General features: G+C 39.2%; 1 protein-coding gene across 1 annotated transcript in view; it reads right to left on the reverse strand.

Moving 5' to 3' along the window:
* MANEA (mannosidase endo-alpha) overlaps positions 1 to 18,086 on the reverse strand; it is an 80,613-nt gene extending 62,527 nt beyond the window's left edge. Inside the window, exons 1-2 of the mRNA XM_005892995.2 lie at positions 17,941 to 18,086; positions 8,986 to 9,564 (exon numbers count right to left, since the gene is read on the reverse strand). Of these exons, the coding sequence (XP_005893057.2) occupies positions 8,986 to 9,526 (541 nt within the window). The 5' untranslated portion in view covers positions 9,527 to 9,564; positions 17,941 to 18,086. The remainder of the gene's footprint in view (positions 1 to 8,985; positions 9,565 to 17,940) is intronic.
* Positions 18,087 to 25,517: the final 7,431 nt, after the last annotated feature.

Below are 25,517 nucleotides of genomic sequence, written 5' to 3' on the forward strand. Positions count from 1 at the left end.
TGCAATGCAGGAGACTTGGGTTTGATCTGTGGGTCAGAAAGATTCTTCTGGAGAAGGGAATGGCTACCTGCTCCCAGAGAATTCCTTGGACAGAGGAGCCTGGTGGGCTACATTCCACAGGGTCTCAAAGAGTCAAACACGACTGAATGACTAATTTCTCTGCAGAAACTCTTCAGGCCAAGGGGACAGTGGAATGACATATTTGAAGAGGTGAAAGATAAAAGTTCCCAACCATGAATGGTTTATCTAGCAAAGTTACCCTTCAGATACAAAGAAGTAAAGACTTCCAGACAAACAACATCTAAGGGAGTTCACCACCACTACATCAGCCTTGTACTTAATGCTAAAAGGAGTTCAAGCTAAAATGAAAACAAGCTAATCAGTCACATGAAAGCACACAAAACTGCACAGTACACTGGGAAAGAAGAGAAACGTGTGGTTAGATTTAGAAAACTAACTGTGTAGTAGGGTGGTGTGTTAACCACTCAACAAGAGTACAAAGTCTAAATGAAAGAGGAGGGAAAGTATACTATAAGTTATTCATAAAGATACAACAAAAAGAGGTAAACTGTGACATCAGTAATATAAAGGGAGGAGCAAAATGGTAGACACTTTATTGTTGCTCAGTCTCTAAGCTGTGTTTGTCTCTTTGTGATCCCACGGAATGCAGCATGTGAGGTTCCTCTGTCTTCCACCATCTCCTGGAGTTTGCTCAAATTCATGTCCATTGAGTTGGTAATACTATCTAACCATCTCATCCTCTGCACACTAAGGAAAACCTTTACAAGTTAAAAAGAAATTGCTATTAGCCTAAACTGGACTGTTTTATTTGTAAGATGTTATAACTAACCCTTTGGTAAAAATAAAACAAAAATCAAGAGCAGATCAATAAAAGACAAAAAAGGAGGAGAAAGAGCATACCATCATGGAAAATAACCTTTACAAATGCAGGCAGAAAAGATAATAATGGAAATACAAAACCAACACACAATAAGGTAGCATTAATAAATGCTTTTAATTTAATGCCATTAATAAGAGAAGCTAAAGGCAAAGGAGAAAAGGAAAGCTATACCCATTTGAATGCAGAGTTCCAAAGAATAGCAGGAGAGATAAGAAAGCCTTCCTCAGTGATCAATGCAAAGAAATAGAGGACAACAGAATGGGAAAGACTGGAGGTATCTTCAAGAAAATTAGAGATACCAAGAGAACATTTCATGCAAAGATAGGCACAATAAACAACAGAAATGGAATGGACCTAACAGAAGCAGAAGACATTAAGAGGTGGCAAGAATACACACAAGAACTATACAAAAAAAAACATCTTAATGACCCAGATAACCACGACCAGTGTGATCACTGACCTAGAGCCAGACATCCTGAAATATGAAGTCAAGTGGGCCACAGGAGAAACGACGAACAAAGCTAGTGGAGGTGATGGAATCTGAGTTGAGCTCTTTCAAATCCTAAAAGATGATGGTGTGAAAGTGCTGCACTCAATATGCCAGCAAATTTGGAAAACGCAGCAGTGGCCACAGGACTGGAAAAGGTCAGTTTTCATTCCAATCCCAAAGAAGGCAATGCCAAAGAATGTTCAAAGTACCACACAATTGTATCCATCTCACACGCTAGCAAAGTAATGCTTTAAATTCTCCAAGCTAGGCTTCAACAGTATGTGAACTGAGAACTTCCAGATGTTCAAGCTGTATTTAGAAAAGACAGAGGAACCAGAGATCAAACTGACAACATCTACTGGATCATTGAAAAAGCAAGAGAGTTCCATAAAAACATCTACTTCTGCTTTATTGACTACATCAAAGCCTTTGACTGTGTGGATCACAACAAACTGTGGAAAATTTTTAAAGAGATGGGAATACCAGACCACCTTAGCTGCCTCCTGAGCTATCTGTATGCAGGTCAAGAAGCAACAGTTAGAATTGGACACGGAACAACAGACTGGTTCCAAATCGGGAAAGGAGTACGTCAAGGCTGTACATTGCTACCCTGCTTATTTAACTTATATGCAGAGTACATCATGCAAAATGCCGGGCTGGATGAAGCACAAGCTGAAATCATGATTGCCAGGAGAAATATCAATAATCTCAGATACACAGATGACACCACCCATATGGCAGAAAGTGAAAAGAAACTAAAGAGCCTCTTGATGAAAATGAAAGAGGAGAGTGAAAAAGCTGACTTAAAACTCAACATCTTGTCTCATTTGCTTTTTCAGTGGGGTAGCACATCCCATATTTTAGAACAAGTAGGGGTGCCTTGCTTAAATAAAAATAGCATTTAATGTATAATTGTGTGAAAGGTTTATGGGTAAAGCTGTATTTCTGTCACATTGTGGCAGTATCTTCTGCTTTAATATTAAACAGCTTGTTATTTAAATACTGGATCAAAACGGCTGGCTTCAAATTGTAGTCATTAATAAACTAACTTATGTGCACCTGTGTACGAGAATCAAAGTTCTTTATAGTTTCTTTGCCTTGTTCCCCTTCTCAGGGTGACAACTGTCACGTGGTTACCAGGAGATGCAATTCTAGTTCTTAAAGTTGAATTAGCCCAGATTTCTGAGAGGTGGTATCTGAAAGAGAGATTATGCCGTCTCTCACTTAAAACATAACCATCTTTGAATACCAGCTAAGATGAAATCGCTGTACTGTAAGTAGTCAATAAATGAAGACTTATTTCAGGCTGAAAAAAAAAAAAACTCAAAAACTAAGATCATGGCATCAGATCCCATTACTTAATAGTAAATAGAGGAGGAAACAATGGAAACAGTGACAGACTTTATTTCGTGGGCTCCAAATTCACTGCAGATGGTGACAGCAGCCATGAAATTAAAAGACACTTGCTCCTTGGAAGAAAAGCTATGACCAATCTAGACAGCATACTGAAGAGACATTATTCGCTGACAAAAGTCCATCAAGTCAAAGCTATGTTTTTCCAGTAATCATGTATGGATGTGAGAGTTGGACCATAAAGAAAGCTGAGCGTTGAAGAAACTGTGCCGTCAGAGAAGACTCTTTGAGAGTCTCTTGGACTGCAAGGTGATCAAACCATTCAATCCTAAAGGAAATCAGTCCTGAATACTCATTGGAAGGACTAATGCTAAAGCTGAAGCTCCAATACTTTGGCCACTTGATGAGAAGAACTGACTCATTGGAAAGACCCTGATGCTGGAAAAAACGGAAGGCAGGAGGAGGAGGGGACAACATAGGATGAGATGGTAGGATGGCATCACTGACTTGATGGACATGAGTTTGAGCGTGCTCTAGGATTTTGTGATGGACAGGGAAGCCTGACATGCTGCAGTCCATGGGGTCGCAAAGAGTCGGACACAACTGAGTGAGTGAACTGAGTAAATCCTTAAGTATTAATAACTACTCTAAACAAAAGTGGATTGAATTCAGCAATCAAAAGGCACATGAGGGCCTGGAAGGATGAAAAACAATAGCCAACTCTATGGTTCCAACAAGAAAGCTTTAAGGATCCCCATAAACTCGAAGTGAAAGGATGAAAAGGCATTCCATTCAGGTGGGAACCAAAAGGAAGCCATGGCAGCTATACTTCTAACAATCAAAAGAGTTGGAAAATCTACAGATACATGAAAAATAAACAAGAAACTCCTGAGCAACCAATGGGTAAAAGAAGAAATCAAAATAGGAACCAAAGATTACCTTAAAACAAATGAAAATAAAATCCCTTTCTCCTAAACCTATCAATTCAGTTACTCAGTTATGTCCAACTCTTTGTAATCCCATGCACTCCAGCCCTCCCTGTTCATCACCAACCCCTGGAACCACCTCAAACTCATGTCCATTGTGTCGGGGATGCTATCCAACCATCTCACCCTCTGTCGTCCCCTTCTCCTCATGCTTTCAATCTTTCCAAGCATCAGAGTCTTTTCCAATGAGTCAGTTCTTCACATCAGGTGGCCAAAGTATTGGAGTTTCAGCTTCAGCATCAGTCCTTCCAATGAATATTCAGGACTAATTTCCTTTAGAATTGACTAGTTGGATCTCCTTGCAGTCCAAGGGTCTTCTCCAACAGCACAGTTCAAAATCATCAATTCTTCAGCGCTCAGCTTTCTTTATAGTCCAACTCTCACATCCATACATGACCACTGGAAAAGTCATAGCTTTGACTAGACGGACTTTTGTTGGCAAAATAATATCTCTGCTTTTTAATATACTGCCTAGGTTGGTCATAACTTTTCTTCCAAGAAGCAAGCATCTTTTAATTTCATGGCTGCAGTCACCATCTGCAGTGATTTTGGAGCTCCCAAATAAAGTCTCTCACTGTTTCCACTGTTTCGCTATCCATTTTCCAGGAAGTGATGGGACCAGATGCCATGATCTTAGTTTTCTGAATGTTGAGTTTTAAGCCAACTTTTTCACTCTCCTCTTTCACTTTGCTATGGGATGCTCCAAAAGCCATTCTGAAAGGGATATTTGTAGTCATAAAATGAAGATGTTAAGAAATGGGGAAACTTACAAAGAAACAATCTGGCTTTATACCTTGAGGAGCTAATACATGACAAGAGGATCAAGAACATCCTTTGGCGCTGGGAAAATTGGATAGCCATACACAGAAAAGAAAGTTGGGTCTATCCTATACTACTCACAAAAAGCACCTTGAAAGAGATCAAAGACTTAAAATATAAGACAGACCTGATATAAAACTCCCTGAAGTAAACACAGGAAAGAAGATCTTTGACACTGGTCTTCCCACTGATATTTTGCATATGACACCAAAAGCACAAATAACAAAAGAAAAAAATCTTAAAGTAGGACGATATCAATCTTAAAAGCTTCTACAGAGCAAAAGCAACAATAACACAATTAAAAGATACATACTGAATAGGAGATATTATTTTGCATATCATATAATAAATAAGGGGTTAATAGCCATCATTTACAAAAATTCATATAACTCAGTAACAAAAGGACTCCTGCCTGGAAATCTCATGGATGGAGGAGCCTGGTAGGCTGCAGTCCATGGGGTCGCGAAGAGTCGGACACAACTGAGCGACTTCACTTTCATTTTTCACTTTCATGCACTGGAGAAGGAAATGGCAACCCACTCCAGTGTTCTTGCCTGGAGAATTCCAGGGACAGCAGAGCCTGGTGGGCTGCTGTCTACGGGTTGCACAGAGTTGGACAGAGTCGGACACAACTGAGGTGACTTAGCACCAGCAGCAGCAGCAACAGTAACAAAAACCAGGCCATCCAGCCATCTCATCCTCTGTTGTCCCCTTCTCCTCCTGCCCCCAATCCCTCCCAGCATCAGAGTCTTTTCCAATGAATCAACTCTTCACATGAGGTGGCCAAAGTACTGGAGTTTCAGCTTTAGCATCATTCCTTCCAAAGAAATCCCAGGGCTGATCTCCTTTAGAATGGACTGGTTGGATCTCCTTGCAGTCCAAGGGACTCCCAAGAGTCTTCTCCAACACCAGAGTTCAAAAACATCAATTCTTTGGTGCTCAGCTTTCTTCACAGTCCAACTCTCACAATCATACATGACCACAGGAAAAACCATAGCCCTGAATAGACGCACCTTTGTTGGCAAAGTAATGTCTCTGCTTTTCAATATGCTATCTAGGTTGGTCATAACTTTTCTTCCTAGAAGTAAGCGTCTTTTAATTTCATGGCTGCAGTCGCCATCTGCAGTGATTTTGGAGCCCAAAAAATAAAGTCTGACACTGTTTCCACTGTTTCCCCATGTATTTGCCATGAAGTGATGGGACCAGATGCCATGATCTTAGTTTTCTGAATGTTGAGTTTTAAGCCAACTTTTTCACTCTCCTCTTTGACCTTCATCAAGAGGCTTTTTAGTTCCTCTTCACTTTCTGCCATAAGGGTGGTGTCATCTGCATATCTGAGATTACTGATATTTCTCTCAGCAATCTTGATTCCAGCTTGTGCTTCTTCCAGTCCAGCATTTCTCATGATGTACTACTCTGCATATAAGTTAAATAAGCAGGGTGACAATATACAGCCTTGACGTACTCCTTTTCCTATTTGGAACCAGTCTGTTGTTCCATGTCCAGTTCTAACTGTTGCTTCCTGACCTGCATACAAATTTCTCAAGAGGCAGATCAGGTGGTCTGGTATTCCCATCTCTTGAAGAATTTTCCACAGTTTATTGTGATCCACACAGTCAAAGGCTTGGGCATAGTCAATAAAGCAGAAATAGATGTTTTTCTGGAACCCTCTTGCTTTTTCGATGATCCAGCAGATGTTGGCAATTTGACCTCTGGTTCCTCTGCCTTTTCTAAAACCAGCTAGAACATCAGGAAGTTCACGGTTCACATATTGCTGAAGCCAGGCTTGGAGAATTTTGAGCATTACTTTACTAGCGTGTAAGATGAGTGCAATTGTGCGGCAGTTTGAGCATTCTTTGGCATTGCCTTTCTTTGGGATTGGAATGAAAACTGACCTTTTCCAGTCCTGTGGCCACTGCTGAGTTTTCCAAATTTGCTGGCATATTGAGTGCTGCACTTTCACAGCATCATCTTTCAGCATTTGAAATAGCTCAACTGGAATTTCATCACCTCTACTAGCTTTGTTCGTAGTTATGCTTCCTAAGGCCCACTTGACTTCACATTCCAGGATGTCTGGCTATAGGTCAGTGACCATCGTGATTATCTTGGTCATGAAGATCTTTTATGTACAGTTCTTCTGTGTATCTTCTATGTACATATCTTCTTAGTATCTTCTGCTTATGGTTAGGTCAATACCATTTCTGTCCTTTATCAAGCCCATCTTTGCATGAAATGTTCTCTTGGTATCTCTAATTTTCTTGAAGAGATCTCTAGTCTTTCCCATTCTGTGTTTTTCTCTATTTCTTTGCATTGATTGCTGAGGAAGGCTTTCTTATCTCTTCTTGCTATTCTTTGGATCTCTGCATTCAGATGCTTATATCTTTTCTTTTCTCCTTTGCTTTTCGCTTCTCTTCTTTTCACAGCTATTTGTAAGGCATCCTCAGACAGCCATTTTGCTTTTTTGCATTTCTTGCAATGGGGATGTTCTTGATCCCTGTCTCCTGTACAATGTCACGAACCCCCATCCATAGTTCATCAGGCACTCTATCTATCAGATCTAGTCCCTTAAATCTATTTCTCACTTCCACTGTATAATCATAAGGGATTTGATTTAGCCCATACCTGAATGGTCTAGTGGTTTTCCCTACTTTCTTCAATTTCAGTCTGAATTTGGCAATTAGGAGTTCATGATCTGAGCCACAGTCAGCTCCTGGTCTTGTTTTTGTTGACTGTATAGAGCTTCTCCATCTTTGGCTGCAAAGAATATAATCAATCTGATTTTGGTGTTGACCATCTGGTGATATCCATGTGTAGAGTCTTCTCTTGTGTTGTTGGAAGAGGGTGTTTGCTATGACCAGTGCATTCTATTGGCAAAACTCTATTAGTCTTTGCCCTGCTTCATTCCGTATTCCAAGGCCAAAGTTGCCTGGTACTCCAGGTGTTTCTTGACTTCCTACTTTTGCATTCCAGTCTCCTATAGTGAAAAGGACATCTTTTTTCGGTGTTAGTTCTAAAAGGTCTTGTAGGTCTTCATAGAACTCTTCAATTTCAGCTTCTTCAGCGTTATTGGTTGGGGCATAGACTTGGATTACTGTGATATTGAATGTTTTGCCTTGGAAACGAACAGAGATCATTCTGTCGTTTTTGAGATTGCATCCAAGTACTGCATTTCAAACTCTTTTGTTGACCATGATGGCTACTCCATTTCTTCTGAGGGATTCCTGCCTGCAGTAGTAGATATAATGGTCATCTGAGTAAAATTCACCCATTCCAGTCCATTTTAGTTTGCTGATTCCTAGAATGTCGATGTTCATTCTTGCCATCTCTTGTTTGACCACTTCCAATTTGCCTTGATTCATGGACCTGACATTCCAGGTTCCTATGCAATATTGCTCTTTACAGCATTGGACCTTGCTTCTATCACCAGTCACGTCCACAACTGGGTATTGTTTTTGCTTTGGCTCCATCCCTTCATTCTTTCTGGAGTTATTTCTCCACTGATCTCCAGTAGCATACTGGGTACCTACTGACTTGGGGAGTTCCTCTTTCAGTATCCTATCATTTTGCCTTTTCATGGGGTTCTCAAGGCAAGAATACTGAAGTGGTTTGCCATTCCCTTCTCCAGTGGACCACATTCTGTCAGACCTCTCCACCGTGACCCGCCCGTTTTGGGTGGCCCCACAGGCATGGCTTAGTTTCAATGAGTTAGACAAGGCTGTGGTCCTAGTGTGATTAGATTGACTAGTTTTCTTTGAGTATGGTTTCAGTGTGTCTGCCTCTGATGCCCTCTTGCAACACCTACCATCTTACTTGGGTTTCTCTTACCTTGGACATGGATACACACAAATAATTAATGATTCTATTTTTATTTAATAGTAAAACATTTACAACAACTACTCTATATGATACATAGTTTCCTTGAATGTAGGGAGAGCTGAATAGCAGACAAAAATTTGGGGGCTATAGAATATTTTACTTCATAATTGGGGCGATATCTACACAAATGTATAACATAAAGTGAGAGAATTCATTGTATCTTATGTCAATCATAATTTAATAAAATTCACAGAGTATTAAATTAGAAATCAATAAAAATAATACACCCAGAAATTTTAGTGTTAACATGTTATAACAACAGTTTAATCTAGAGTTTGTAAGTTTAAAATTATAAACTTATAACGCGAGACTAATTAATAATTTCTGACCCCATGGACTATAGTCCGCCAGGCTCCTCTGTCCATGGGATTTTCCTAGCAAGAATACTGGTGTGGGTTGCCATTTCCTTCTCAGGGTATCTTTCCAACCCAGGGATCAAACCCCTGTCTCCTGCATTGCAGGCAAAATGTTTGCCACTGAGCCAGCAGGTAAGGTCAATTAGTAATTAATGTTCTACAAAAATTTACTTATATATGCACATACATATCTAAAATACTTACCAATTGAAGCTGAGTACATTTGTTTCATGTGAGTTTCAATGACAGAAGGATCCCGAGAGCTGTAACTTCCCAACTCAGGATAAAACCTGGAGCCAATGTCATCAGGGGGGTTGTGCTTCCCTTTAGGATATTTCTTGGTTATCTGAGGGTCCCAGTGTGAGAGAACTGGATGGTTCCAATGTATATATTTACCATCAAATTGTGGATTTCCATACCAACTGTAATAAAATACATGTAAGTAATAATTCAGAGGTGGCGGTTCTTCTGGATGAGGTTCAGAGGCTACGGAAGCTTTCACAATGATTTCCTCAGATTTTAAGTTCTTGATGTTTGTTTCACTGCTGATTTTGTCACTCTTTTGGGAATCAAAAACTTTCGTCAAATGAGTTTGTTGCCGGATTTCTGGAAGAAGGTCAAGTCCAAAAGGATCTCCAAAAGCTGCTTTATTTGGTCTCAGCATTTTTAAACCCATCATCAGAGAGAAAATAAATAGAATAAAAAGTGACAAAATGAAGCAAGTCCTTCTTCGAAATTTTGCCATGATGTCATCCTTTAAACTCCAAAATGGTAAATGTTTAGCTGTAATGTATTGAAAAAAACTATTAGTAAGTGGTATTAATAATATTTTCCAATATATTCAAAAGGAAAACTAAAATTCATAAAGTTTGTTACACTGAAAAATTTTAAAGAGTATTATGATGTTAATTATATAATCAAATATTAATAGCTATAGACAGAGTCTATACATAATTAGACTGAATAGCAGTATTTATTTGGAAATATCACAATTACATTTTTGTCAGATAAAGATTTTAAGCATGTTTTTTAAAAAGTAAATATACTCTTCATCCTTTAGACAGATTTTACATATACTGATATAGAAAAGAAACATTCCACTCAGAGACTAAAATTTTCTAAATATAAAATAAAAACTTCAGATATAAAAAGGAAATATTTAGGAATATATAAAAAGCCTAGTCATTCAACAAACTTATTATTTGACTGCCTCAATTATAATCACCTTTTTTTCCCCACCCCATTTCACCAACTCAAGTGTTATACTCAATTTTGATCTTGTCTCTCATCTCGCATTATGGAATAAATTACACACATCAGAATTTTATGTCCCATGTGTTCCTTAAACATTTTAAAAATGTTCCTCCTTTTGTCTCTCTATGGTTCAGTCTGAATATCTTCTTCTGAACTATCTTCAATTTCCTGACTCTTCAGTGGCAACTAATTTCAGTTATAAATTTAGTCTTAAAATTTTCATTTAATTCTTCTCAAAGATAGCAGTTTTCTGCTAAAATTTCCTATTCCTTGAATTTTGTAATACCATTTATTTAAAGTCTACCTCTAATAACCTGAATTTGAATCTTAGGATTCTGTTTCTACTGCCTGTTGGGTTTTTCCTCTTAATATCCAGACAGTAACTATTTTTTTATAGGCTAAATTATTATTTTTACTAAATGCTATACATAGAATATGAAAAGTTTCAGAGATAATGTGAGGCTCTACATGACATCTTCCTTCAAAGAAAGCTTATTTTTATTTCTTGAAGACTTTTAGGGTAGAGGAAGATTATCTTAGTATAATCACATTGGAAGGGCTGGTGCTGAAACTGAAGCTCCAATACTTTGGACACGTGATGCAAACAGCTAACTCATTCGAAAAGACTATGATGCTGGCAAAGACTGAGGTCAAGAGAAGGGGGCAACAGAGGATGAGACGGTTGGATGGCACCACTAACTCAAAGAGACATGAGTTTGAGCAAACTGAGGGAGATAGTGAAGAACAGGGAAGCCTAGTGTGCTATAGTTCATGGGGTCACAAAAAGTTGGACACAACTTAGTGACTGAACAACAGCAATCACAGATGGAAATCTTCAAAACTGGGTTTGCTGCTGCTGCTGCTGCTGCTAAGTCGCTTCAGTCGTGTCGGACTCCATGTGACCCCATAGACGGCAGCCCACCAGGCTCCTCTGTCCATGGGATTTTCCAGGCAAGAACACGGGTGTGGGTTGCCATTTCCTCCTTCAACGCATGAAAGTGAAAAGTGAAAGTGAAGTCGCTCAGTCGTGTCCAACTCTTAGCGACCCCATGGACTGCAGCCTACCAGGCTCCTCCGTCCATGGGATTTTTCAGGCAAGAGTACTGGAGTGGGGTGCCATTGCCTTCTCCAAAACTGGGTTTAAGCCCTTGCAAATATTTGGTGTATTTCTGATTCATCTTTACTCCATTATACTTACAGGTTCTGAAATCAGAGTCACAAGTATTTACCAAGATTCTTCCTCTAGGATGGGCTTTAGAAGGGCCCTGAATTCCAATTTTGGTCCCCAAAGAGCCATGAAACTACCGAAAGCTCTGTTCATTTTCTCAGCTGCCATTTTTGCCTTATATTCCCAGCTTCTCTGATGCTACTTTGAAGCAGAGGTTTTAAATAATGCCCCTATTTCCCACCTTAATCTCTCAAAGAATAATGTAAGTTGTAGGGTTCAGAATCATTCAAATATTCATATAATCCCACCTGAATTCGCTTATATCTTTAGTGTAATAAAAGACTCAAAATTCAGATGCAATAAATAAAAAACAATTAACTACATAAATTTTTAAATATATATATCAAAAAACACTACAAAATAAAGTGAACAGACAACTGACAATCTTAATGAAAATATTTGAAAGATCTTCTGTATCATTCAATATTAGAAAAATGTAAATTAAAACCACACAAATGTAACATTTCTTATCTATGAGGTTGGCAAAAAATAAAAAGCATGAAACTACATCCTGTTGGCAAGAACACTGAGAAAATAATCACTCTTATGCGTTGATAGTGAATGAAATCTGTACAACCTTTTTTGGAATCTGGCAGTATATAACAAAATTACACATCCATTTTCCTTTGATTCAAGAATCCTACTTCACAGAATTTACCTTGAAAATCCACAACCAATAGGTAAGTACATAAGTTAATATGCAGCATTGTTTGTAAAATACTGAGTATTCAGAAAAAATGAGGAAGAGCTCTGAGATGAAAGAAAGTGATTCTGTGGCTATACTGCTAAGTGAAAAAAGCAAAATGACAATAAGAAAAAATAGATTTTCCCAAGTGAGCAAAAGAAACAGAAAAACAAGAATCTAATAAGGTTGATTATCTATAGAGGGTAAAAAGAAACTGAAAAATATGGGGTGATTAAAACAGGGTAGAAGTGTGGATAATGGAAGTAACTGAGTATAACTTTTTATATAGGTTTGTCATTTTAAGTTATGTTACATTTCACATACTCAAAACAAACAAAATATATTAAAGGTTAAATTCCAGTTAATAAGTAAATTTTTTTATGCTATGATGAAGGTTAGCAATTCTTAAAATATTTAATGTGCATTGTAAAAATAAGCAATATAAGCCAGAAAATGGGGCTCAGGTTGTTTACTGACAAAAAAAAAAAAAAAGAAAAAAGTGTTACAAACACAGAAAGTAGGAGGCTAAAATGAAACTTGTGTTGTCAGACTGCAATTGGCAGTATCAATATGGATGCATGGCTTTTAAAAGATAAACAAATTCATGTGTAGGGGTGGGTAAATGGGTGTGTACACATACAAATACATGCACATTATTTCCTAGTTCTGTCCACTGAGAGTCTAGAACCGAAGAAATCCTTGCAGCAATAAACCCATCTGATGCCAAGATTTTGAATTTTATATACCCTTCTCTACTTAATAGAACCAGGTTGATTTCAAGAATGTGGCTAAGAAAGTACAAGATGAGCTTGGAACAACTTGTAAAGGAAAATCAGCCTGAAATGAAAACCAGTATGGCCTGAAAATCAGGAATTATTCAAAAAACGTAGAGATATGTTCATAGGACACAGTAAAGAGGCAACTACTGACTAAATCTGGGATGCTTTCAACATCAAAATTATGAGTAAGAATAATAAATTACAGACATAAAATAAGACTTTATGAATCTATACTGATATTTTTAAAATGTGAAAATAAATGGAATAAAAAAGACATAATCAAATACCAATTCATAAATTTAGATGGAATAATGGAATCAGACTATCACCACTTGGCTACTACTGTATTAAGCAAGAATCATTAACGGATATTAATGAGGGGTTCAAAGAAATAGGGTTTATGAGAAACAGGATATCTACATATTGGCAGAGTATCCCTCCCCCAAAAATATACCAAATTAACTACAAAGGGAGATATATACAGCCACTTAACAGTGCAGATGCAGAACCTAGCAGACATCACCTCACACAAGTGATCAAAATTAACTTTACCAGCTGATTTGAATAAATAGATTAACATGAGTCTATAGAGTGAATGCCCTAAGAAAAACATACAATCATTGCTGCAGTATTTCTGTCAACATTAATCTGGATCTAATTATGAAGAAACGGCAGACAATATATTAAGATACTCTCATACACATATAGGAGAAGGCAATGGCACCCCACTCCAGTGCTCTTGTTTGGAAAATACCATGGACAGAGGAGCCTGGAAGGCTGCAGTCCTTGGGGTCGCTGAGGGTCGGACACGACTGAGCGACTTCACTTTCACTTTTCACTTTTATGCATTGGAGAAGGAAATGACAACCCACTCCAGTGTTCTTGCCTGGAGAATCCCAGGGACGGAGGAGCCTGGTGGGCTGCCGTCTATAGGGTGGCACAGAGTTGGACACGACTGAAGTGACTTAGCAGTAGCAGTAGCAGCATACACATGTATGTATACATATATGCATATGTACACATATTACATACAATGTGTATGTAAAATTATATACAATGTAATATATGAGTGTGTGTGTCTGTGTCACAATAAAGCAAATGTTTACAGCAAAATATTACCATTTGGTGAATCTACAGGAAAAATATACAGAGATTTTCAAGTTGTTTATTTTTTGAAACTTTTAAGTCTAAAATCATTTAAGAACAGGTAAGAAAGGAAAACAGCTATCACCAGCAAACTGCAGGACTCCAGGGATTTAACATTCCTTTGTATGGAATGTGACAGTCTGACCTGCCTCTATGATTTGTTGTCCTAAAATTTCAAAGTTGACAAGACAAAAACAAATCCTTCCCTTTACTTAAAGAAACTGAGAATTACTGACAAGTCATTAAGTAGGAAAAAAAATATGGATTTAATAGGAGCTCAACTATATTAAGGAGACAGAGAGGAAAGAAGTACACTTAAACAAGCATAATGACTACCTGTGGGTAATCATTTACTTACTGATATTTTCTTATGTTGTCTTCTAAAGTTGGAACATAATATTTCGTAAGGAAGAAATATTTATATGGAATAGGTATTTTAATAGGCTCCTTCCTTTACCTATAAATCTATTTCTCTTTTCCTTTCATATTATTTCCAATAAGTCTAATCTACCTAAATAAAGACAGGTCTCCTGTGCTTAAAATTTGGACTCTGTGGTTCAAATTCTAGCTGGGCTTTTTTTAGCCATTTCACCTATATAAGTGACTTGAAAATTTCCCTTCCTTTCTCATCTTTACAATGAGTTATTACCTCACTCAAAGGATTTTTATGAGGATGAAATAAGTTAATATTAAAAAATCCTTGGAATCATTTCTGGCTTTGTTATTAAAGATAGGTGTCTGGCAAGCAATCAGTTAACACACAGTTTACTCTCTCTAAATACCTACTCTCCATATGGCTAATTTCTGGACTGCTACACTAATCCATCAAGACAAAGCTAAACTGTTGCCTCTTCTTGATACTTCTCCCAATGATTCCAAACTGAAAAATACTCACTTTCTCATATAGTCTATTATGACACTATTATCTACTTTTTAAATTGGCATTTATCTATTGCACCATGCTATTTAATGCATTATACATCCTACTAGATTGTTCCATAAGATCCAAAAATGGAGTCCTTATCTTTACACTATAGTAGAACCCAATATATCTTATATTTAGTCAATGACCATTAAATGTTCAACTTTAAAAATTTAATTTCTGGCCCTTTTGTTTTTGACATTGGTATCTATTGAGGCAGTATGTGTACAAACAGGTTCTGCAGACTATACATATAGTTGACATGCCCAGTCCATACTGAACATATTATATAGGAAGAATCATAGCTAAATAGATAGATCCAATAATTTTTAAAATCCATTTTATTAAAAATTATTGTGTCCAAATTAGCAAAACAATGAAACTTGAGATGCCTAACAGGGTCTAATGATCTTTAGTAGAAAAACTGTGGTGGGACTACTTAATTGGTTTCAACACAAAAAAGTTCCAGAAGTCACCTCAGAGGAAAAAAGTTCCAAGTTAATTACAGATGTATAGATTTCCAAAGGAGTAACCTACTCAATACTCAGGGTATTGGATAAGAGAAAAATCTAGTGTCTTCAAAGGGCACATGATAAAATAACACACAGAAGTAATACATTTGTTCTTTTGAAACTCTACGGCTTCTACTTTTGCTTCTTGTGATTTGGAGGTCTTTCAATCTTTGAAATGATGACTTTAACTTGTAGGTCTAGCGAGATATAAGAGATCCAGAATCAGTATGATACTATGATTTCAAAAAGGATTACCTCCCATCCTGCTATGCAGAAAGCCCCCAAAAACCTCATTTTTAAATTTTTATTATTATGTTATACAGACTTCTGATTGCTTTCTTTTTCTAGCTGTTTTCCTAACATTATTTTCTAAGAAACCACTGAAGAGAAATATAACTAATTCTAGTTTTTGACTGTGGTGTTGGAGAAGACTCTTGAGAGTTCCTTAGACTGCAAGGAGATCAAAGCAGTCAATTTTAAAGGAAATCAGCCCTGAATATTAATTGGAAGGACTGATGCTGAAGCTCCAATACTTTGGCGACCTGATGCAAAGAACGGACTCATTGGAAAAAACCCTGATGCTGGGACAGATTGAAGACAGGAGGAGAAGGGGACGACAGAGGATGAGATTGTTGAATGGTATCACCGACTCGATGGACATGAGCTTGAGCAAGCTCAGGGGATGGTGATGTACAGTGAAGCCTGGCGTGCTGCAGTCCATGGGGTCGCAAAGAGTCAGACACGAATGAGCAACTGAACTGAACTAAATTGCCAATAGAGCAGTTGCCAACTTTTTCCCAGTACCTGGGCTAACAAATCGGAGAAGGTGATGGCACCCCACTCCAGGACTCTTGCCTGAAAAATCCCATGGACGGAGGAGCCTGGTAGGCTGCAGTCCATAGGGTCACTAGGAGTCGGACACAACTGAGCAACTTCACTTTCACTTTTCACTTTCATGCATTGGAGAAGGATATGGCAACCCACTCCAGTGTTCTTGCCTGGAGAATCCCAGGGATGGCAGAGCCTGGTGGGCTGCCGTCTATGGGGTCGCATAGAGTCGGACACGACTGAAGCAACTTAGCAGCAGCAGCAACAGGGCTAACAAATGGCCAAGTAACCTGTGGTTAAGCAGTGAGCAAAGAGCAGAGAAATACAGTTCTAGAACTCAAGCTCCTCCTGTTATCACACCTTCCTACATTTTAGACAAAGCAAGCTTAGAGAATATACCACCATAAATTTTGTGACAGATGAAACCTGCTGACATGTGATTATGTTTTTGCTTAAAGTCGATTATCTGTTATTTCCTACTCATAAACTGTAGTCCAAATTAAATCTGAAGAAAGTTTATTTTCTTACATACTCAATACTCATCGTGTGACTGACAGCAACAGCTCTGGTAATGTTTTATGCATAGAACCTAGAAATCTGCAAGATTCCCTACACAACACTATTTTTTTAAGGTTTACATATAGTTCAATATGAATGGAGCAACATACTGTCATGAAAATGATGTGCAATCGTGTGACTTAATATTACCAATATCTAGATTTTATTTTGTATTTTTCTTTCAACTATTGTCTAAATTTGGTTGTTGTTGTTTAGTTGCTAAACATGTCTGACTCTTTGCGACTCCATGAATTGTATGTAGCCCACTCCTCTGTCCATGGGATTTCCCAAGCAAGAATCCTAGAGTGAGTTGCCATTCCCTTCTCCACGGGATCTTCCCAACCCAGGGATCAAACCAGGATCTCTTGCACTGCAGGTGGATTCTTTACCACTGAGACACCCAGGAAGCTCCTGTCTTAATACTTTAACATAACCAACTCATTCCAGGCTTACGTGCCTTTTTCTGAAGTCATATAATTAACATTATCTTCCCTTGTTTTATTTTTTTAAAGTACTTCCACATTTGTCCTTAACTCATATCTGCAGGGTCTCTAACTGTTGAAACAGAAACCAACAATCCTAACTGCCTAAATTTTCATTGGTTCCTCTGGAAAACAGGAAAAGATACTATTCCAGCAGAGTTGCATCCTTCAATTTAGCAAACGGTAACAGGCTAATATGACAGTCCCAAACGTGGAACAGGTGAATGGAAATCGCATCTATGCGTTGGCCTCTCCACCCTCGCTCTCCTCTCCCTACGCCTCGGCGTCCGGAGACCGGAGCCTGCCACTTTCCTGCAGCCCAAGCCAGGTAGGCCTCGACCTTCCCACTTGCCCCTGAGGCACAAGGCCGAGTTTGGGGACAAAAGGATAAGGCGCTGAAAGGCTTTTCATTTACTCCTAAAATTCCCAACTTCCTGGGGAGGGAAAAATACCGAGGCGACAAGAGGTTCCGCTGCAAAACAGTGGCGGAGACGAGGCCGACAGGCCCGGGATAAAGTAGAATAGAAGACAACAAAACTAACCCTAACAAAATTAGGTATAAGAGCAACGGAGTGGGGTTCCCGAGTTCCTGAGGCTCGCAGCGAGACGCAGCCCGCCGCGGCCGGCGCAGGGTGTTGGGGCGCAGGGTCAAAGGCCATCTGCAGGCGAGCAGATTGGCTGGCGGGTAAGAGCGCAGGCGCTGAGGGTGGCCCCAGTGCCGGCCACGACTGAGCCAGCTGGGCCCAGAAATCTCCAGCTACTCACCAGGGTCCGGGAATCCAGACACCAGAAGAGGATCAGCCAGCGGAGACGTTGAAGCTGAGAGCAGAGGTAGCCCGCTGCTGCCCGGCAGTGAGCCTGAGCAGCCCCGCCTCCCGAAGGGCGCGCGCACAGTGTACTGGAAGACCCTAGGGGCGGGGCCAGAGTGGGGTGGGGCTCGCTGAGTGGGCGGGGCTCTGGTTTTCCGGCACAGGTCCCTCTGGAGTGTAAGGGACGGAAAGGGGTGTAGATGCATGCAGGGAGAGATTTTTCAGAGTTGAGTTAAAGCTGGACTCCCCCCGCCCCCTTTCCCCAACTAGAGAAACCCATTCCTTAGAAACTGGTGTTCTAAGGTTCTGCTGGAAAGCTTTGAAAGTGAAAGTGAAAGCCGTTCAGTGGTGTCCGTCTCTTTGTGAATTCTCCAGGCCAGAATACTGGAGTGGGTAGCTTTTCCTTTCTCCAGGGGATCTTCCCAACCCAGGGATTGAACCCTGGGTTGCAGGCGGATTCTTTACCAGCTGAGCCTCAAGGGAAGCAGAGGTATCCAAAAGTTCCTTTTAACTGGATTACATTGGCAGTTTTCAAACATTGTAAATTAGAGAACATCTTGCCCTCCAAAAAATAGATATAGATCTCTCTCTCTATATATGAAACTTTACTTGGAAGCTAAAAGACAGAAATGACACTTATTATTTGCAAACAGATTGCGTAAAATCACGTATTGGAATACTTTTAGAAATAATTGAGAACAATGAGGCAGCTGTGAAGAAAAAGAACTTTTGAAATAGCGGTTACAGCTGAAGGTTTTCACCTTACATCAGAAACCAAGAGAATTCTCTCTTTTGTTTGGTTACCTAGTAGCAAGAAAATCCTCACTGACAGTCTAGAAGTTGCTGATAGAAACATTTTGTAAGAGTTCTTCTTTAAATCTCACTGGATTTTCTAAACAAATGTTAATTGTGAAATATATATATATATATGTGAATGTATCCCATATGTGCACATTTTAAAGGATAATAATAAAAAAGAATACCCAGGTACTCACTACAGACCGGAAGATCCAGAAAAGTGCCAGCATTTTTGAAGACTTCTAAGAGGCCTCTTTAAAACTTTTTCCATCCCAGCCAGAAATAATTATTACTCTGAATTTTATATTACTCATTTACTTGCTCTTTTTGAAAATATTTATGTATGTAATTCCCTAAAAATATAGCTATCCTGGTATTGTATTTTGATCTAATAAGTTTACACTTATTTTTCCCTCTTTTTTTCACTGCACATTCAGTTTTTGAGGTTCATCTACACATAAATCCATTTCACATGAACTGGACTGTCACATCATTATTTGTAACACCCACACTATTGTTGATTACTATTGTAATCAACCTACACTGATTGTTATATTCAGATGGTGGTAGCATCTGATTGATCTTTTAATTTGTATTTTCTGTCTTGCTAATATGGTTGTGCATCTTTATATGTTTAGTGGCTATTTGGGTTTCTGTGAAATGCCTGTTCTCTATTTTGGCTCATTTTTTGGTTGACTTGTTTTTTAAAATTAATTTGCAGATAATCTTTCTATGTTTTTAAATTTTAATTACTCCTTTTTTGTCAGATGTATGTGTTACAAATAGTGTTTCTTAGTTTGCAGGTTGTCTTTTAATTTTTTATGGTGTCTTTTGATGACTAAATGCTATATATTTTATGGTACTGCTAGCTGAATTGAACAACTTTTTAGGTTATATTTTGTGCTCTCTACTTTCTTGTTTACAAGAGTCTTAACAATCAGAGTCTATAGCTACAGTCTTTTATTTTCTTCTAAATTTAATTGTGAAATATTTTAGACAAACACAGAAAAATACAGATAAAATAATGAACTCCCATGCACCCTATACAAACATTTTCCAAGTCCCGCTTCCATATGATTCTTCTCTAAAATTACCTTGGCTATTCTTGGCTCTTTGCTTTTTCATATAAAGATTAAGATGAATCACCCAAGACCCAAAAATTCTGCTTGAATTTAATTGGAATGGAATTGGCCGAGGCCTACTGAGGTCTATGTATATAACGACTGGATTGTCCCACCAGACTCCCAGAGTTCCTAGAAAGACTAGTGAGTATTAGTTCTGCCTGGTGTTTCCCATCCTTGTTCACATTTTGCCAAACAGATAAAAAGAATATTTTCACAAAGCTTTGAGGCAAACGGCCTTCTTGCGGTGAACATGATGGATCTGTGGCTCTGAATATCCCAGACTCTACAGGGTAAATCCTAGAGTTAAGGAGACTGATATTTTGGCACACACATTGATGGCACCCTAGACGAGAAGCTCTTCCGTAACTGATTAATTTCACTTCACCAAAGGACACCACTATATAAAAAATCTCAGGAAACTGGGGCTCCAACAGTTATGCTGGCAGAAGACCACAGTGTATGCCACTGTGGCTTGTGGATAGATTGGGAAACCATCCATTAGTAACATCCATCTATGAGGGAGGACGAGGTTTGCACAGTCTCCTTATCAGTACTCTTTGTAAGTAAACCCCTGTGAATCTTCCATGTACTACTGTTATTTCCCAGCTCTGCATCATGTAATTTTGTTTTATAATATAGTGCATGCCTTTATTTTCTCTTGAAGTAGTGGGGGAATTGGAAAATGGTGAGACATCAGTATCATTTTGGTCATGAGAGATACATTTTGTCTTCTTCCTTTTCTGATTGGCTAGTGAGTTTATACCACTTGATGCTTTAAACTCCCTATTCTATTCAATTACAGTTTCAAGAGGGCTATTAGAATTGTAGCAATAGAATTTTAATCCAAGCCTGGGTATCTCAGGAAGAAGTTGATACGTGCCTCAGGGCAGCTGGGTCAAGAGGTAAGTAGCAGGGCAGCGTTGATGGCACCAGCCTTTCTACTGTCATATGTGGAATCTCACTTCCTTATTTTTTGTACTGTATTATTTTACATAAACTATTAAATTTATGATTAACCATAACTAGCAAATAGGTATGTATTCATAAAATAGAGAATGTAGCCCTTAAGATCCACACTCTTTTACTTTCATTCTTCTAGTATTATTTGATATAGGAAATTTTACTTAATTTCTATTTCTGTCAATTTTTAAAAGTAATAAATGGATTACAATAATTTGCCCGAGAGAGAGAGAGAGAGATCAAAATGGTCAAATTAAAAATTGAAAGGAAGACTTCCCTGGTGGTTCAGTGGTTAAGAATCTGCCTGCCAATGTAGAGGATGCAGGTTCAATCCCTGGTCTGGGAAGATCCCACATGCTGTGGGGCCACTAATCCCATGTGCCACAACTACTGAAGCCCATGTGCCCTAGAGCCCATGCTCTACAACAAGAGAAGCCACCACAGGGAGAAGCCTATGCACTGCAACTAGAGATTAGTCCCCACTTGTCGCAACCAGAGAAAGACTGCACACAGCAATGAAGACCTAGCACAGCCAAACAGTCACTCCAGTCAGAACGGCTGCAATCCGAAAGTCTACAGGCAATAAATGCTGGAGAGGGTGTGGAGAAAAGGGAACCCTCTTACACTGTTGGTGGGAATGCAAACTAGTACAGCCACTATGGAGAACAGTGTGGAGATTCCTTAAAAAAATAGAACTAGAACTTCCATATGACCCAGCAATCCCACTGCTGGGCATACACACCAAGGAAACCAGAATTGAAAGAGACACGTGTACCCCAATGTTCATTGCAGCACTGTTTATAATAGCCAGGACATGGAAGCAACCTAGATGTCCATCAGCAGATGAATGGATAAGAAAGCTGTGGTACATATACACAATGGATTATTACTCAACCATTAAAAAGAATACATTTGAATCAGTTCTAATGAGGTAGATGAAACTGGAGCCTATTATACAGAGTGAAGTAAGCCAGAAAGAAAACACCAGTACAGTATACTAACACATATATATGGAATTTAGAAAGATGGTAATGATAACCCTATATGCGAGACAGCAAAAGAGACACAGATGTATAGAACAGTGTTTTGGACTCTGAGGGAGAGGGCAAGGGTGGGATGATATGGGAGAATGGTACTGAAACATGTAAATGATCATATGTGAAACAAATCGCCAGTCCAGGTTTAATGCATGAGACAGGGTGCTTGGGGCTGGTGCACTGGGATGACCCAGAGGGATGGGATGGGGAGGGAGGTGGGAGGGGGGTTCAGGATGGGGAACACATGTACACCCATGGCGATTCATGTCAATGTATGGTAAAACCAATAAAATATTGTAAAGTAAAAAAATAAATAAAACTGAAAAAAAAATTGAATAGAAAAAAAAATTTTTAATGAAAGAAATTTGTGCCTTGAAATTCACTACTCCTCTGGAAAAGACTAGTGTCTCCTTGACTACATAGATTTTGCCATTTTATCTTTAAGTGTCCAGAGCCAACAGAATTGTTGCCATATAACAAGAATTCAACAAACAATTTTTGGGAGTGATAAAAGAGTGAACAATTAGGAGATCACTTAGTCATTATTGGGCTCCCCAGGTGGTGCTAGTTGTAAAGAATCCACCTACCAAGCAAGAGACATGGGTTCAAGACATGGGATTGGGAAGATCCCCTGGAGTAGGAAATGGCAACCTACTCCAGTATTCTTGCCTGGGAAATCCCATGGACAGAGGAGCCTGGCAGGCTATAGTCCATGGCCAAGAAAGAGTTAGACACGATGGAGCGCACACGTGCATACACACACACACGTCATTATTATTTAACCCTACTTCCCGATATGTACTATTTGTCTAGTCCCCAAACTGTCCTTATTATCTGTCTCCTGAAGACAGTTGTTGTTCTTCAGTATCTGCAGAGGATTGATTAGTTCCAGAACCACCCCCCCATACCAAAATCTTAGTATAAGCTCAAGAACCTTATATAAAATGGTGTATTTGCATATAACCCAGGAACAGCCTCCCTTATACTTTAAATCACACCTAGTTTGTTTATAATACCTAACTCAATGTAAAAGCTATGTAAATAGTTGTGAATACAATTTAAGTGCTCTGTAAATAGTTGCCAGAGTGTGGCATATTCAAGTTTTGTTTTCTGGAACTGTCAGTAATTTTAATTTTTTTAAATGTGGAACCTGTGGATAGAGAAGACCAGTTATATTTCAAGTCTGTTTTTCCCCTCCAGTCTTGGAAGTTTTATTAGAATCTCCTAGATTAAATCATGCCATTTTATTGCCATTTACTTGAGATGTCTTTTTGGTTCATTTTCACATCCTCTCCATTCCCACTGGACTTCTCTGGTGGCTCAGTGTTAAAGAATCCTTCAGTCAGTGCAGGAGATGCAAGAGACCCAAGTTCAACCCCTAGGACAGGAAGATCCTCTGGAGTAGGAAATGGCAACCCACTCCAGTATTACTACCTGGGAAATTCCATGGACAGAGGGGCCTGGTGGTATACAGTCCATGGGGTTGCAAAGAGTCAGATACAACTGAGCATGCATGCATGCCACTGCCATTAGTCACAGTTACTTTTTGCAGAGAATAGAAGCTGAATCTTTCAGCTAAACACAGATAGACTTTATATGAAAAGCTATACAGTACTGCATGAAGGTAAAGGCTAGTATCAGTACTTAGGCAATGGCAATGGACAGGAACCCAGAGGGGCTGGGCATTGGGAGCACAGCCTCATACCACAGTACAGCTTAAGGCACTGATAATTTCAGGATGTACTGAACCCTTAAAGTCGTTGATACCACAGTGAATACTTTCTCAATTCTGCCTGTATTATTTCTCTCATTTCTTCAAGATTTAAATTTTGGATGGGAATAATCTGCTTAGCTAAGCCTAGGTTATATGTGTGTATCTCCTTAGCTTCCCCACGTCATGGTATTAGAAGGTGGGGCCTTTGGGAAGTTATAAGGTCATGAGAGCAGAGCCCTCATGAATGGGATTAGAGCCCTTATTAAAGAGGCTTCAGAGAGATCCCTTGCCCCTTTCTGCCATGGGAGGATAAAATGATAATTTTACAACCCAGAAGAGAATCATCACCTGACCACACTGGCACCCTAATCTTGGATATCCAGCTACCTCCAGAACTATGAGAAATAAATTATATTTATATGCCATCTTGTCTACAGTATTTGGTTATAGCATCCCTGAGCAAATTAAGACACTAACTAAACACGTTAAATCCCTTGACAAAAGCACTTTTCATTCTCTGATTCAAGCACTATCCTGGGTCCTGGTAGCCCTGACTGATGGAGATAGAAGAGAGTTCCAGTGTCGTAACTTCCCATATAGAGGTGGCAGATTGTTCACCCCTGGGTATCAGGTGATGCTAGATGTGAATGCACCAATGCTGGGTATGGACCAGCTCTTCTGAGGGAGACCCTGTTCCTTTCACAGGAATGGTGGGAGCTGAGACAGATACATGCCTTTAGTTGAAAGCTGGGCCAGCCTGGAGATGGAGCACTTCCTGAGTGAAACTACTCTATAGGTTGATCCAGAACCTCTTGGTGTTTTGAGGGGAAGAAGTTTCACATATTGTGATAGTGTGTTAGCTTTATATCCTAATCAGCCAAACTCCCAATGTTACACCATGAAATCTAGGTTTTATAGAGTCATTTCCTAAGGCATTCATGTTTGGGTTTCTTCCTTTTTAGAATGCCTTAGGTTCCTTAACCAAATTGACCCAACTTGTCTTCTTCCATAACACCACCCTCTCCTTACATAAAACAGGAGCGGTTTATAAAGTCACTGAAAGGTGGGGTTGGCGGGGCTGGGAAGGCTTGCCATTTCGTAAGATAGATGAGCCCACTCATTCTCTATTTATACATGAGAGTCCGCAAATAATTCTTCTCAACAGTATCTGCTGCAAGGTGATTTTTCTATGCCTGCGTATTCTAAGAAGTACCTGGCAATTTCTGTTGTTAAAAGAGAAAAGGAAACAACATGCATTTACTCTCTGATAAAACATTTTTCTGTTAGAGAGCTCAATTAAAAAGTAGGTCGGTGCCTTGTATAATACATCTTGTCTACCTCCCACTGTATTAAGCTCCATCTCTGCAGGTGCAGAGATGTCTGACTCACAGCAGTGTCTCCTACATCCAACATATAGTAAGTGCTTTTTGGAAGATGAATTGATTGGTTGGTTGGTTTGTTGCTCAGTTGTCTCCAACTCTTTGTAACCCATGGACTGTAGCCTGCCTGATTCCTCTGTCCATGGGATAATCCCAACAGAAATACTGGAGTGGGTTGCCATTTCCTTCTCCAGGGGGATCTTCCCAACCCAGGAATCAAATCCACATCTCCTGCAAGTCTCTTGCATTGCAGGCAGATTCTTTACTATTGAGCCACCAGGGAAGGCCAAGAAAGTCTACTACATCAAGTGTGTTCTCACAAAATCATAGGTGGCCCTCTAACGTATCACATTAGAATACATGTGAGAATCAAAGAATGAATCAGTTCAGTTAGGTTCAGTCGCTCAGTCGTGTCCAACTCTTTGCAACCTCATTACCCGCAGGAAAGAGCTGCTTTCTAGAATATACAAAACCACTCAGTTCAGTTCAGTTCAGTCACTCAGTCGTGTCTGACTCTTTGT

The sequence above is a fragment of the Bos mutus genome, chromosome 9, assembly GCF_027580195.1.
Source record: "Bos mutus isolate GX-2022 chromosome 9, NWIPB_WYAK_1.1, whole genome shotgun sequence".
NCBI classification, from domain to species: domain Eukaryota; kingdom Metazoa; phylum Chordata; class Mammalia; order Artiodactyla; family Bovidae; genus Bos; species Bos mutus.